General features: G+C 24.8%; 5 protein-coding genes and 1 non-coding gene across 6 annotated transcripts, besides 4 other annotated features; all 6 read left to right on the top strand.

Moving 5' to 3' along the window:
- Positions 1–303: 303 nt before the first annotated feature.
- On the top strand, positions 304–1,098 carry EHI_164900 (Rab family GTPase; the record flags this gene model as incomplete). The annotated part of the gene is made up of 1 exon (XM_650116.2): positions 304–1,098. One exon carries the CDS (start codon positions 304–306, stop codon positions 1,096–1,098), a length of 795 nt encoding a protein of 264 aa, XP_655208.2.
- Positions 1,099–2,495: 1,397 nt separating this feature from the next.
- Positions 2,496–3,803, top strand: EHI_164910 (serine/threonine-protein kinase, putative; the record flags this gene model as incomplete). Its single annotated transcript, XM_650115.1, has 1 exon — positions 2,496–3,803. One exon carries the CDS (start codon positions 2,496–2,498, stop codon positions 3,801–3,803), a length of 1,308 nt encoding a protein of 435 aa, XP_655207.1.
- Positions 3,804–4,008: 205 nt separating this feature from the next.
- On the top strand, positions 4,009–5,382 carry EHI_164920 (calponin homology domain protein, putative; the record flags this gene model as incomplete). Its single annotated transcript, XM_650114.1, has 1 exon — positions 4,009–5,382. The coding sequence occupies one exon, from the start codon at positions 4,009–4,011 to the stop codon at positions 5,380–5,382; it is 1,374 nt and encodes a 457-aa protein (XP_655206.1).
- An 81-nt stretch (positions 5,383–5,463) lies between these two features.
- EHI_164930 (uncharacterized protein) lies at positions 5,464–6,459 on the top strand (the record flags this gene model as incomplete). Its single annotated transcript, XM_650113.1, has 1 exon — positions 5,464–6,459. One exon carries the CDS (start codon positions 5,464–5,466, stop codon positions 6,457–6,459), a length of 996 nt encoding a protein of 331 aa, XP_655205.1.
- A 96-nt stretch (positions 6,460–6,555) lies between these two features.
- On the top strand, positions 6,556–8,268 carry EHI_164940 (uncharacterized protein; the record flags this gene model as incomplete). The annotated part of the gene is made up of 1 exon (XM_650112.1): positions 6,556–8,268. One exon carries the CDS (start codon positions 6,556–6,558, stop codon positions 8,266–8,268), a length of 1,713 nt encoding a protein of 570 aa, XP_655204.1.
- Positions 8,269–8,345: 77 nt separating this feature from the next.
- Positions 8,346–13,109: a repeat region.
- A 326-nt stretch (positions 13,110–13,435) lies between these two features.
- Positions 13,436–13,697: a repeat region.
- Positions 13,698–14,043: 346 nt separating this feature from the next.
- On the top strand, positions 14,044–14,126 carry EHI_164950. The gene has a single exon. It is a non-coding gene; the product is annotated as a tRNA-Ile (tRNA).
- Positions 14,127–14,181: 55 nt separating this feature from the next.
- Positions 14,182–14,612: a repeat region.
- Positions 14,613–14,634: 22 nt separating this feature from the next.
- Positions 14,635–14,916: a repeat region.
- Between the last annotated feature and the right edge of the window lie 1,103 nt (positions 14,917–16,019).

Consider the following 16,019-nt stretch of genomic DNA (forward strand, 5'->3'; position numbering starts at 1 on the left):
TTTAGAGTTTTGTATTTTTAGTCTTAATTATTTTTACTTCTCTTTTTCTTTTTATATTTCATTTAAAAAAAAAGAAGTTGGATTTTTTTAAAATAAAATTTTCTTCGTTGGTTTCTCATTATTTCTAAATAAAAAAATCCAAAATTTTGACTATTCCCTGTAATAAATGCTTTTTATAAACATTAAATAGTAACAAAAATGGTGTTAGTTTAATTTTACTACATAATTTCCACGTGACTCCACGTTTCATTACTTTTATTTGAATCATAGACTATGAAAACTAAAAAAGAAGTTTAGTCAGTTATGAGTGATACTAAAGAGACTGTTCCTACAAACAATGAAGAAAAATTAGACATTGAACCAAAAAAAGATATTAAAGAAGAAGTAAAACCAGAAGAAGAACATAAAGAAGAAGAACATAAAGAAGAAAAGCCAGAAGAAGTAAAACCAGAAGAAGTAAAACCAGAAGAAGTAAAACCAGAAGAAGTAAAACCAGAAGAAGAAAAGAAGAATGAATCTAATGAACAACAAAAAGTAAAGGTTATTATGGTAGGAGAGTCTTCTGTTGGTAAAACATGTTGTATGAATAGATATGTTAGTAATGAATTTGCTGAACAAACCAAAGCAACCATTGGAGTTGGAGTAGGAAGTAAAGAAGTTGAAGTTGAAGGAAAACATATTAAACTTCAAATTTGGGATACAGCTGGACAAGAACGTTTTGCTACTTTAACTGGTAATTATTTTAGAAATGCTATGGCAGCTATTATTATGTTTGATGTAAGTAATAAAGAGTCATTTGAAAACATTCCTAATTGGGTTGAACAATGTTGTAAATCTGATGGTAAACATATTATTTTCATTGCTGGTAATAAAATTGATTTAGAAAATAGAGTTGTTAGTAAAGAAGAAGCTGAAGAAAAAGCTAAAGAACTTAAATTAAAATATTTTGAAGTCTCTGCTAAAACAGGTGATGGAATTGAAGATTTGTTTAATGAATTAATTAAAGAAATCATGAAGACTCCATTTTGTAATGAACAAGAAAAAGAAGGAGTTGAATTAGATGGTCAAAAGAAACAAAAGAAAGGAGGATGTTGTTAATTTAAGTTTCTTTTTTTTTTAAAATGATTTATTTAGTCAAAAAAATATTTGTGTTTTATAACATTTTTTATTTTCAGGGTTTTATTGAATGACTTATTAAATATTATTTACAATGAAAACGAAGAATATTATTTGTCTTACTGAATGAAATAAAAATAAATTAACACAAAAAAAAATAATAAATAAAAACATTTATTTTATGGTTTTATATTTTAATTTAAGTATTAAGAATAAAATAATTGTTGTATGAAGAAATTATATTTTTAAAGTTACATCATTGTATTATGACTTAATGAAAAATAGTTTAATTGATGGTAGTTTTGTGTTTGTTCAAGTTTTGTTATTTTGAGAAATTATAATATTAAAATTCTTTTCTATAAGATTTAATACTCTCAAAATGTTTTCATAATTCTATTTAAATAGTTTGTTTTTTGTTTTTGTTTAATGATTTAATAAAAAAATAATGAATAATTAAAACAATAAAACTAAAAGTAAGTTTCTTTTCAACTTAATAAGAAAATATGTGATTAAATCTTTTTTTCATCAAGAGACATATTAGCTCAAAATGTTGAATGTCTTTAATAATTTAGTACTTAACACCTTAAAATAAAATAGTTTAAATACTTTTTAATGAAGTTCTAAAAAGTTGAAATACTAGAATAAAGGAAAAAATAAAAAAGTTAGTATGTTTATAAGCGAAAAAAGTTTCCGAAACAAATAAAATAGTCATAATTCTATATGAGATAAATTATCTTACAAAATTACAATTTAATTAATCAGTGAATTAGATTCATAATATTTAATTTTATAACATAAAAATTTGTTGGAATTAGTTAAGATTTTTCTATGAGATTTAATAAAAAAAAGGTATATTTTTAAACTCGCAATTGACTTTGTTACTATGAAAAGTGTTAATTTTTGATTATTATAATAGCTGTTAACCATTTTTGTTCAAATAAAAAAAAGGAAGGATGTATTTTGGAGGTGAGATACTATATTAAAGACCTTCCATCAAGGAAAATAATTATCTATATAATAATATTAATTATAAAGAGTTATATTAGACAGTCTCTTAAAATAGAGGAATTAATAAGAAAGTGGATTTGGTTGGAAATAAAGTTCTTCAAAAAAAAAAAAATTAATTACGCATAACTAAAAAACATATTTTCATCTTTAATGGAGTTTGTTAAATATGAAATTTAGATAATAAATTAACTTCCTTATCTTTTAGACAACCTTATTCTCCAAGAACATTTAGTGGTTTCTTTTCAAGGTTATTTGGTTGTTTGTTTTTTTTTTGAGTTTTATGCAGTTTAAAGAAATCAAAAGTATTTAAGAAAGTAGTTGTTGAACCAGAACCAGTTTCACCAAGAAAAGAACAAACTCCAAGAGTTTCAATGTCAGAAACACCAACACATAATTCTGTTATTAGAATGAGCGTTGAAACATCTCCAACAAAAGAAGATAAAAAATTGACTCTTGTTAGGCAATCACCAACTGCCATAACAACAACACCTATAACAACTACTCCAAGAAAGGTCCCTTGTTTAAATCTTAATTCAACAAAAAAAACAGGAATTTTTGATGTTCATGTAATAAATGACTATACTTCATCTCCTCGTCAAAATAAAGAAGCTCCTTCTCAAACACTACAAATACAGTTGAGTCAAGGACAACTTCATCATCAAGAATCTCTTCAAATGCTTTCATTTAAACGATCTGAATCACCAATTACTAGAACACAATTATCTCCTCGTACAATAACAACAAAAAAAGAATCTGATTTGTACATGAAGCGAAAAGAACGTCAAATTAAAAGACCACGCACTATGCAATTAATTCAAACACAACCATTATCAATTGATAAAATTGTTGATGAGGGATGTCCAGCTAAATTTCTTGTTAATATAAAGAAGGTTGGTGAAGGAGCAATGGGAGAAGTTTACCGAGCAAATGAAAGAGCAACAAATAAAGAAGTTGCTATTAAAAAGATTATTGTAACACGTAAAAATATGAATAATTTAATTGGAGAAATAACTATTCATAAATCTTTAAATCATAAAAATATTGTATCATTTATTGGGTCTTATCTTGATGATGGATATCTTTGGGTTGCAATGGAATATATGGATGGAGGATGTTTAACAGATTTATTAAATCAATATAGTTATGGACTTACTTTAAATGATTCACAAATTGCCTTTGTGATGAAAGAAATTATTATGGGATTAGCATATTTACATGGTAATAATATGATGCATAGAGACATTAAATCGGATAATATTTTGATCAATAAAAATGGTGATATTAAATTAGCTGATTTTGGGTTTGCTGTAAAAGGTAAAACTGCAAAAGGAATGGTTGGTTCTCCTTATTGGATGCCACCAGAAGTTATATTAGATAAAGTGTATAATAATAAAATTGATATTTATAGTGCTGGTATTGTTTTATTTGAACTCTTGGAAGGTTATCCACCTCATTATGAATTACGTGGAGAAGAACTTATGAAAGCTATTGTAAATGAAGGAATTCCTGAGCCAAAGAATAGTAAATCTTCAAAAGAATTTAAACGTGTTATGAAACAATGCACATGTTTTAATCCAACTCTTCGACCAGATTGTGTTGAATTATTAACTGATAAATTTATTACCTTAAGTTGCCACAAAAATGGATTTAAAGGTATTGTGGAAATGGTCATGGTATGATTGTTTACTTTCTTATTATGCCATTATTATCATTTGCTATATTATTTCATTTTTAATTTATTCTTTTTTGTAACATTGTCTTTACATGCAAGAAGATTATTCAACTTTCAATCCTAATAAACATTACTTTATCTTATCTAAATTGACAAGATTGAACCGAAGGGATTATTTATTAATTGATCATCTTAACTAGAATAAAAAAGTGATGAAAAAGAATGATGGACAATGGCAAAAAGCACAAGAAACAATCTTTGTTGACTGGATCAATGACACACTCAAACCTGATATTATTATTTCTAACTTAGAAGAAGATTTGAAAACAGGAGTGAATCTTATCTTATTAGTAGAAAAGTTAACTAATAAACATTGCTCTGAGAAAATTATTGAAAATCCAAAATTTAGGATCCAAAATATTTCAAATTGTACAGTTGCTTTAAGATTTATTGAAAAGGTATATAAAATTAAACCTCTTTGTTCTGCTGAAAATATTGTTAATGGCAATTCTGATTTTAAATATCTTCTAGGATTATTATTTCAAATATATATGAATCATCATAAATCTAATCTACTTTCTCCACAACTTTCTCAACAACAACAGTATGAAATTATTCTTAAATGGCTTCAAGATATACTTAATCTTTATGAAATTGATTTATCTACAACTAACAAGATGATGGAAAATTTTTTCAATGGAAAAATTCTCATTGCTTTGCTTGATTTATTTTTTGATCAACATCATTATTTTTATGATTGGATGTTAAAAAGAGGAGAAGGAGAAAGAATTGGTTTGTCTATGAGAATGGCACATGACTTATTAGGTGTAAGTGAGTTATTAACTACTGAAGATGTGTTAGCTCATACGGTTGATTTTCGTGTATTTTGCTTCTATTTTGAATTTTTAATGAACGCTTTTAAGAATAAGTCATCAGTTATACAAATAGATCTTGTCCAACTTGTACAACAAGCTTTTGAGCAACTAAGCAAGCAAACAAACCAGGAAAAAAAACAAAGCAAAGAAGAAGAGGTTTTAACAAATCAGATTAATCTACCTCCCAAACAACCTAAAAAGAAGTGTGCTTCTGTTTCATCTCAAAAAGTAGTTCCTATCTCTTCACCTTCTATCCAAACAAAAAGTGAGGTTAATCAACACCCACAAGAACAAAATTCATTTAAACCAATTGTACTAAAGGATGTTATGCAACATGGAAGAGTTAAAGAGTGTATTGATGAGCCAATTTCAAAAACCTTTAATAAAAAAAATGAAGAAAATTCTCTTAAAATTACTTCGGAAAAGACAATTCATAAAACAAAACCCTTACCCCCACCAAAAAAATCAACAGAAATTACTCTAACGACTTTTGATGTTGGGAAAAGTGGATTAAGACATAGAAAACATCTTCACACAAATGAAAGAAGTCATCGTTATTCAAGAACAGAAGACCCATATTCAATAACTCAGATTTATTCATCAACAAGTTATTCAACAAATGGAAGAATTACAACAACGTCAGAAATCACTGAAACAACAGAAATTCAACAAAACGAAACAATTGTTTTCAATGGATTTTGGCTTATATAGATTTTAATTCTATTTTTCTAGTTTGAATTTTTTTTGTAGACGAACATTTTAAGGGTTTAACTAAAAATTACTAATAGAGAAATGAGCACTAGTAATATGATTCCTGAAGAATTAAATACAAGTGAAACCCAAGACACAGAAGAGGTGTCTTCTCTTATTGATTCTTCTGATGACTTTTCATCAAGTGAGTTAGACAGTAGTGAAAGCCAAGAAGAAACTATAGAAGAACTTAAGAAAATGAATAATTATGTTATTCAAGAATGGCAGGAGGTATTAGAACAATTTAATAGTTTAATGACATTATATAATAAAATAAGAGATGAACGTGATGAAATGAAAAAAAAACTAGAAGTTGCAATTCATCAAATAGAAGAAATGAAGACCGAAATATTTTCCATTATAAATGAACAACAAAAAACCACAAATGAATTAATCAAAGAAAAAGAGGCACATGCAGAAACGATTCAAATGTTAAATACACAAACACTTAATAGAGTGTTGTCATGTCGTTGTGATATTATTATTAAAAATGGACAAGTAGAAGCAATTAGTATTGTCAAAGATGATGAAATGAAAAATAAAATAAAAGAAATGAAAGAAGAGAATTTAATTCTTCAACAAAAATTAAATAAAACTAAAGAAATACAAAGTTATTTCAATAAATCATTAAATGAAACAGAAACATCTTATGATGATATGAAAACATTAGTTCATTCTCTTGAAGATATTTTAAGATATGAAAGTAGACTTGAAAAAATTTGTTATACTGACTTATACGAAAATGATATTCTTGCAAAACAACTTGGAAATTCTATTCAACAACGTTATGGAATAGACTTTGATCTTGTTTTTAAAATTGTAAAAGAGTTTAGAGTAAACAAAAAGAAAGTAGGAAGAGCAACAGTTGTAATGGGCAATAGTATTGAAGTAGAACAACAAGAAAGAAATCAAGTTAAAAATACTATGAAAAGAATTAATTCATTCTCAAAAAGATTAAGAAAGTCAGAAGTACGTTTAGATAGAAAAATAAGTTGTCTTCATAAGGTTTCATCAAATAATTCAATTATAAATGAATAAAGAATAAACAAATATAATAAAACTGAATTATTCTCTATTTTTTATTATTTTTAGTTTGAAAAGGGAAAAAAGAACTTAAAAAGATTTATTCCTCAAATGCCATCAATGTTTACTCCTGATGACTTCTTTCCTCAAATCCCAGATAAAGAATTTCTTGAAGGAAAAACATTTTATGGAATTTGTATTCAAAGAAATCCTTTACAATTTATTGGTTTTGGAAATAGAATATTAGAAGTTGAATCAATTGATTTAAGAGATTTAAAAGTATCAAATATTGTATTGATTCGATTTAATAATTTTGATGTATTTCCTGAAACAATTCAAACTCCTCCTAAAATGATTATTGGAAAATGTGAAGAAATGATTTTATGTGAATATAATAAGGGAAAATTTCTTAGTAAAACAAATTTTAATGAACGATTTGAATTAGATGAACATACGACAAAGTTATTAATGAATTTATATAATCATTGGTATTATTTTTATCTTTCTCTAGTAAGATATCCATTAAGTCTTGACATATCAATGATGAATCAACACATTCATTCTCAAATTCCAATTAAGAATTTATTGGCATATATAATATCTTATTCCTCTCAAGTAAGCAAACATAAAACAGTTCTTTGTCTAAACTGTTTCTTTGGATATGACCACTTTTATATAAATGATACTATTAAAAATATTGTTCAAGAAAAAAGAGTAGTCTTAGATAAATTATTTGAATGGAAAGTTCCTTTACCACAATGTGGTAATGTATATATTGTATGTTTAGAGAAAGACCAATATGAAAAGTTTGATATTGGAGACTGGATTTATCTCACTGATACCTTACCTTTTACTGGTAGAGATAGAAGACTTTATCTTAAAGCTACTAAACATTCAACTGTTATAGCTATTAAAGGAAATGAGCAGGTAATTATTGAAAGAATTGGAAGACTAGCAAGACAACTTCCAAAAGATATAATTCTTGAAATGATAAAGAGGGTAGAAGAAAAATATCCAAAAGATGAATGTTTAAAAAAGTACATTAATGTAATTAAAAAACTTATTCATTTAAAGAAAATACGAAGTGCCAGTACCTTGTTAAGGAAAATGAATGAATCAACAGAAAGAACTGAAAATGTATTAAAAGAAAATATCAAAAATAGTAGTAATGAAGAAAAATTTAAAATAGCAAGTAAAGGTTTAAATACAATTGACTTTTCTGAAATATCTGAAATCAAGAAAGACTCAGAAGCGACTGTTATAACAGATATTGTTAATAAAGAAAATAAACAAAAGAAAATAAAACAAAGTCAATGGTTTGATGAATATTCAAACCGTTCAACACAAAGCAGTGGCATTACACTTGCTCCATTAGGAATTCAGATGGTTTATTGTCAACAGTGTTGTTATACAGTTGAAGAAATAAGAAATTTCACGTACAATAAAATTAAAGAAATTGAGGTGATGAGAATTAAATGTATTGTTTGTAAAATATATCCAGAAAATATCGACGATTGTATTGAATATAAATGTGGGTGTATTCAAAGAGATCATAGAAAAGAAGACGTTCAATGTCAATACTGCGGGAAAATGATTTATGAAAAATATGAAATGCAATTAGAAATCAAGGACCTTATAACAGCTAGTACTTTACTTATAGAAATTACTCACCCTACTCTTTTATTTATTCAAAATTGGTTTTCATATGACCCATTCCTTTTTATAAAAGAATTTAGAAAATATATTCTTCAAAACCCATTAATTGAAGTATATGTTCATCCATTTTATGATGCAGTTAATGAGAAAGGTCATTTATATTTGTAAATTTATTTTGTTTATATACGTCAGTTATTTTTATAATTTCCATAAACACAATAAGTAGTATTTTAGCCTAAACGAAATAAAAAGCAATTAATTAAGTATTAATAGAAATAGCTTCTATTCTTCCTGGATCATGGGAGACTAATCACATCCCTTCGTCTTCTTCTTCAAGCAACTCTACGGAGTATGTTTGGTTGTGATTGAAGCAGTACTCCATAACATCCATAATGTTTTTTATTACAAGGTTTTTTACTTCTTTCTCGATGTCAATGTCAATTTTTAATTCTTTAATTAATCTGATACTTTCTTTATTTATTAATCCATTTATTGAGATTACTACTGGAATTATTTTGACATCTTTTAGTTTTTCTATTTTCATTATTCTATTCTTTAATTCCTTATACATATTTCTTTTCTTCAAATACACTAAATTAATATTGTGATCAGCCACAATAGTCATATCAAATATTAGACCAGTTTTGTTCTTTTTATCTAATACGTATATGTCTGGTCTTTTGTGGTATTGTCCATCACTTTTATGCATTATTTGTTTGTTCAATATCATAGTGATGTCTTTATATTTGAACATTGTTTCATATGGGGATTTTATATTGTTTATTTCCTGTGTATTTTCTTATTAATCAATATTATAATGCCAATATTGTCATATTTTTCCATTTGTGATTTTTTATGACCAATACAAGATAGTAGAATGTGCTCTACTGTAGCTATCTTGTCTTTACATAGTGTGCAGTATTTTAATCTTTCATTTTTCATTATTTTTGATTTTCTATACCCACAAAATATTGCTCCATCTTGCATTTTAGTTAATTGAAGAAATGCATTCTTTTTAATATTGATGGACTTCCATGCTTTCACTGTAGTAGTTTTATCTACTCCTTTTTGACTCATTCCATCTTCTAACATGTCATTTGTCTGATGACACTTTCATTTTTTGATGTATTTATCATTAATTTCTTTATTTCTACTACTACTTCTTTTTCTTTTTTCTTTTCAATCCCCTCATTTATTATTTCTTCTATTTTTGTTTCTGGGATTTTATGAATTAATGTTTTTTAATTCTATTCCATATTCCTTTCTTAATGTACAATCTATCTAATATGTTATTTCCAATTTCACTTTCTCTGGTACAGTAGTACATTACTGTTCTTATTAATTCTATAACATATTCGTCATTTATATTTATTAATCCTTCATTTCTTCTATAATGACATATAACCTATCTTTGGAGTTTCACCAATGTATTTTGCCTTTCTTAAATATTTTCTTATCTCCAAATCAATTTTATCTAGGTCAGTTATTTTCCAATTTACAACTGATGCTGAATATCTGAAGATAGGGATTACTTCAGTGTTTATTCTAGTAATATATCTTCTATTACTACTTTCATCAGTGTTTATTTCTTCCATCTTCTGATTCATTTTTTCTTTGATGGATTTACAATTGAAGGTATTATCAATTTCGTCGGACTGCCATATTCCTAAATATTTATACAAGTCATCAAATTCAACTACGGGGATGTTCTGCATTTCATTTGGTATTTCTTTAATGTTTTTTAATACCATTCCTGATTTTTTCTCATTCATTTCAATATGTAACTTATTATTTCTTTAATTTCATTGTGGATTATTCACATTTCTTCACTACTTTCTGTCATTATTCTCAAATCATCCATATATAATGTGTGATTTGTATTTGGGAATTTCTCTTCGATGATTTGAGAAATTACATTCATCTGTATGATGAAGAGTAGATTTGATAATGAATCACCTTGTAAAATTCCTCTATTTAATTTAATACTACCCAGATATTCATTAAATTTATAACCGATGAATATCTTCAATCTAGTCATCATACTTTCAATAATTTCAATGATGACTCCATCTACATTAAAATATTTTAATGATTCAATTACCCATTCGTGGTTGACTGTGTCATATGTTTTCTTAATGTCATAATATGACTCCACATATTTTGTTTATTTTTCTTCTTTCTGCTTTAATATATAACTATTAATTATTCCTTCTTTAGCAGCTAAAGACTGTAATTTACATCTCAGTTGATTAATACTAATTTTAAATGATTCATTAATCATGTTAAGTCTTCTGTGAATCTTTTCTTTTAATATGGAGGTAAATACTTTCATAATTACATTTGTACAACTGATATGACGATAATTAGTGACATCATTCCTATCACTTTGTGGATTAATAAAGTTCTTCAACTTACCATGTCTAATTTGATGTTTTCAGGGAATTTCAACCATTCATTGAAGATACTGAGAATGGTTTCTCTTGATGATGACATCCTTTTCAAATAATACCCATATATAGTGTCTATTCATGGTGCCTTCCAGTTACTTATTTTCATTATACTTAAATTTAATTCATTTAATGTTATTATGACACTATCATAATTGACATATCTTTCATTCCACGAGGTGATTTGTTTTATTTTCCAATTTTCTTTATTTAATATCACCTGTGTTTCATATAACGATTTCCAATATTCTAAAGTAATATCGTTATTTGGGTATATTTCATTTTTTGGGTCTTTCTTCCTTATTCTATTTTCTTGTTAGAATCAAACATTATTTTATTTGTATTGATTCTGACTATTTCTTCCTTATTAAATTTAATTCTTTCTTTAATCATTGTCATCATATATTTTAGGTATTTTATTCTTTCTATTGATTTAACTTTTATTCCTTCTTCATTATATTCATTTAATTTCATGATGCACTTTATTCTGTACCATTTTCTTCCCTTGACCAAATCTTCTAGTCTATTGATTTTCTTTAGGATTTCTTTTATTTCATCAAATTTATCTCTTATTATTTTATTTTGGAGATAGAGGTGCATAACCATTGAAATCCTCTTCATATCATATTGCAGATAATCAATTCTGCTTCCTGACAATACCCATCTATTATTAATTTCTCTTATTAATCAGTCAGCTTCTTTTCTTTTCCAGTAGTAATTAATGTTTGTACATTTTCTACTTTCATTTCTTTTATTTTATTGATGAGAGTGTTAAGATATTCTTCATCAATTTCTGTAGAGTTATTTTTTATTATGATTTTTTATTATTGAATTACACTCTATTCTTCTTTATATTATATCATTTACTTTCATTTTAATGTACCGTTTAGTACTTTCTTTTATGTGACATTTTAATATATTTAATATATTCTTTTTCATTATTTACATTAATGTTTATCACTTTTATTATGCTTTCAATTTGTTCTTTCTTAATTTCTTATATAACTTTTTTATTTAACCAATTAATTGCAAAACAATACAACACTTCAATTAAAATTCTATTTCTTTGGTTTGTTGTATTTCTTGTCTGTTTATCATCTCTTGTTTTTTTGACAATCAGTGTTTTGCTTTTCTCTTCGTTTTCAACTACTGTCTTTTTCATAGGAGTATTTTCGTTCATCTTCATCGTCACTGATGATGTTTTCATCAATATTGGTTGTGCATTTATTACAAGTGTCATCATTTTCTTCTTCTCTAGTTCCTTCTGTGAAATAAAATTTTCAATATCATCTTGTTGTTTTGATATGACTTGTTTTTGTGTTTCATTTTCTTTTTGGGTGTTGTCTAATTCTTCTCTTGTTATTTCTGCAATTTCTTGACTTATTATTGCTGCTTGTTGAATTTCAGAGATTTGTTTTTTTTTATCTCTTATTTCACTTTTCAGCTTCTCAACTTTCTTCTCTAGTACTTCTGCTTTTTTCTCTAACACACTACTCTTCTTCTCCAGTAATTCTCCTTTTTTCTTCAGCTCTTCTGTTTTCTCCTTTTGTTCATCATTTTCCTTCTGTAACTTCCCTTTAGTGGATTTTAGACTTCGAATGGTTTCTTCTTTGTTATTCATTTCCATGATTTTCCTTCTATCTCATTTATTTCACCTTGTAATTTTATATTTTCTTCTGTTAGTTTTTCATTTTCTTTCTTCTTTTCATTATAATTCGTTTGAACTTTCTTATTTTCTTTTTTCAAATTTTCTATTTCTTTCTCAAACTCTTTTTTGACTATTTCTTTTGCTTTTTCTATCATTTCATCTGAGATGGTTTGTTCTTCTTCCATTCTTTTTGCTTGATATTCTTTAATTTCTTCTTCTAATCTTTTAATCTGGTTTTGAAGTATTTTAATTTCTTCTTTTTCTTTATAATTTTCATCTTCATTCTTTGTTTCTTCTTGTGTTTTTCTTTATTTTTTCTTTCTTTTTCTGTTTCATTTATTATTTTAGCCATTTTACATCTTTCTTGTAATTCTTTGATTGGATTTCTGCTTTTGATTTCTGTTTCAATTGCTTGGATATCTTCTTCTTCCCATCCTTTTGTTCTTTCCTTAATTTCTTATTTAGTTCTCTCAATTATCTTTTTCTTTTTGATTGAATATACTTCTTGAAGAATATCATATCATCTTTTTCTTTTACCTTCGTATTTTTTAAGTATTTCTTCGTATTCTCCTTTTCCCATTTACTTGTTATTCCTTTTATTCTTTCATGTATCTCTTTTATTGTTAACCGTCTATGTCTATTGTTTGTATATTCATTATTATTATTATTGTATTTATCATGTTTCTTATTCGTTCTTCTTTGTCTTTGCTGTTTTTTAAACCCTTTTTCTCTTAGTATTTCTTTTATTATAATTGTGATATCTTTTATTATAATTGTAATATCTTTTATTGTTGTTATTGACATTAAACCTTGTATTTCTATGTCTTGTTTGGTTTTCTTTACAAGACGTCAAGGTATTACTCCATAACAATGGCAATAAAATTTGTTGTATATCCTGCATTGGAAAAGGATCTTCAATAACAATATTGAAAATATAATAAATATAGATAAAGTTGTAGTACAAGAAATTGTAAAAGAAGGTTATGTTATAATAGAACAAAGTAGTGAAAAAGAAGACTTAAGAAATAACAAAAAGTTACATAAATAAGAAGAAATTCAAATAAAATGATATTAAGAGAAATGAAAGAGCAACAAGTATAGAAAGAGAAACTTCAGTGATGAAGAAGATGATAGAAAATAGAATAATGAAACAAAACAGAATTACAATTATTGAAGAGTATTAACAAATGAAATAATAAACATAATAAACATACATTATATAATATTAAAATAAAAAAAAATAATAATTGGATAATTAAGTGTTAATAAAGTCGTCATTTATCCGTTACTAACGGATATTAATTATTCATACATAATTAAAAAAGAATTAATTATTTATTTTACTTATTATTTAAATTTTCTTCTTGACTTGTGAATGAAACATTTTATTTATTTTTCATTATTGTATTTTTCATTCTTCTTTATGCTTAGTTTTTCTTTTTAATCCGATATTTGATTTTTACTTTAGTTTTAATGAATATTTTTATTTTTCTTATTTTATGGTGATTTAACATGTCATTATACTATATTCTCGTGTATAATTTCATTTAGTCTTAACTAAATCAAGTATATACTTTTCTTTTGATATTATTCCATATATATTTCTAGTTTCATCTAATAAATATCAATTATTATATTACAGCAAAAAATAATCCATTATAATACCACCATTACATTCATTGAAACATTGTTTAAGCAAAATTCATATTCAAATGAAACGTCATGGCTAGATAATAAATAGGGAAACCAAAGCATGAAATTATTTTAAAGTTTGTGAGTTGTTTCTGACTTGTCAACATTGTTTCAGAATTAAAAAGAAATAGTCAAATAGAAGAATAAAAATAAGAAGGCCCCGTAGCACAGTCGGTAGTGCATCGTACTTATAGGAAAGAGAAATGCGAGGGTCGCGGGTTCGATCCCCGCCGGGACCATTTTATTTTTCTTTTTTATTTATTTTCTTATTAATATTATCAAATATTAAATATACAATTAATTAAGTATTAATAGAATTAGGTTCTGTTATTTCTGGATAAGGGGAGACGAATTTCATCACTTTGTCATTTCATAGAAATTCTATAGAGTATATTTGGTTATATTAGATCCATTGTTCAATACTGTTTAGCATGTTTTTAATGACTTAATTTTTAACTTTTTTAAAAATGCCAATTTCAATTTTTATTTTTTCATTTATTCTAATGTTTTCTGCATGTACTAAACTGTTTATTGAAATTATCATTTCAATTATTTGATATCTCTTAATTTCTCAATTTTCATCACCCTATTCTTTAATTCATTGTATACATTCTTTTATTCTAACACTCTCAATTGATATTGTGATATAAATCACCAGTCATATCATTTATTATTCCACTTTTATCTTTTATTTAGTACATATCCATTTTCTTTTCTTTTATTATTTTTATATTGTTTCAATGAATATTTCTAATTATTTATTTTCATTAGATTTAAATGTAATTCATTTATTGTTATAATAACATTACCATAATTTCTGTACTTCTTATTCAACATGATGTTTGTTTTATTTTCAATTTCTCTTTATTTGTCATTACTTGTGTTTCTCATATATTTTCATTTATTCTATTGTAACATTGTTATTTGTGTATATTTCATTGTATTTTTCTTCTATTTTTCTTATTAGATTTATTAACCATTTTATTTCTATTGTTTCTGACATTTTTTATTCATTTTATTTCTTTCTTTATTAATTATTATATATTTTTAGATATTTTATTCTTTCTATTACTTTGTTTTTAATTTCTTCTTCGTCATATTCATTTAATTTTATGTTGCTTTTTATTCTGCACAACTTCTTTTGTTTATTTATTATATTCTGAAACGAAAAAAAACAAATAATTGAAAAAGAAGAGAAGGAAAGATATAAAAGAATAAAAAGAAAGTAAGAAGTAGAAGATGATGAAGAAAGAATAAAAGTAGAAATGTGAGAAGATAAAAATAAAGAAAAGAAAACGAGAAGATAAATGAAGAAAATAAGGAAAAAATAAAGGATGTAAATTTAATGCAACAAATAAAAAAGTGCAATAAAAAAAGTGCAAAATTTATTGATGCAAAATATTTTGAAATAAAAATAATTCATCATTTGATATTATTATATTTGATAATAAATTATATTATATATTAAATACATCATATTTATTTATTATTTATCTTTTATTTCTTTTTATTATTTCATATATTAAATTATTATTCATTCATTTATTATTTATATTTCATTTATTAAATAAAATGAAAATGAAATTGTAAAATATTAATCATTTAAATATTCATGAATAATAATTTATTAATATTTAATAATTGAAATAATAAATAATAATGTAACAATAATGATATATTCAATATATTCTTTATTTGATTTGTTCAATATTAGATTATTCTATTTCATTATCATTTCATTGTCTTCATTATTTTATTTCATTTCAATATTTCATATTCATTTATTATTTTTTTAAAATCAAATAAACAATAATATTGATATTTATTCATCATATTAATTTAATATAATAAATATACACAACATTTCAGAATAAAGAATGAATAATTGAGAATGAAAATATTGATTTATTCAATATTTTGTTCAACACAAATTCAATAAAACATATATTTTGATAATACACAAATGAAATAATAATGAGATATACAATACTCAAGAATTAATAAAAAAGAAATAAAAAGAATGAATAAATGAATATAAAATTGATAAATAATAGAAGAAAGAAATAGAAAAACAAAGAAAAACAAATAATATAAAAAGAATATAAATATATAAAAGAATAAAAAGAAAGTAT

Source organism: Entamoeba histolytica, genomic scaffold (genome assembly GCF_000208925.1).
Source record: "Entamoeba histolytica HM-1:IMSS scf_1104750518779 genomic scaffold, whole genome shotgun sequence".
NCBI classification, from domain to species: domain Eukaryota; phylum Evosea; order Mastigamoebida; family Endamoebidae; genus Entamoeba; species Entamoeba histolytica.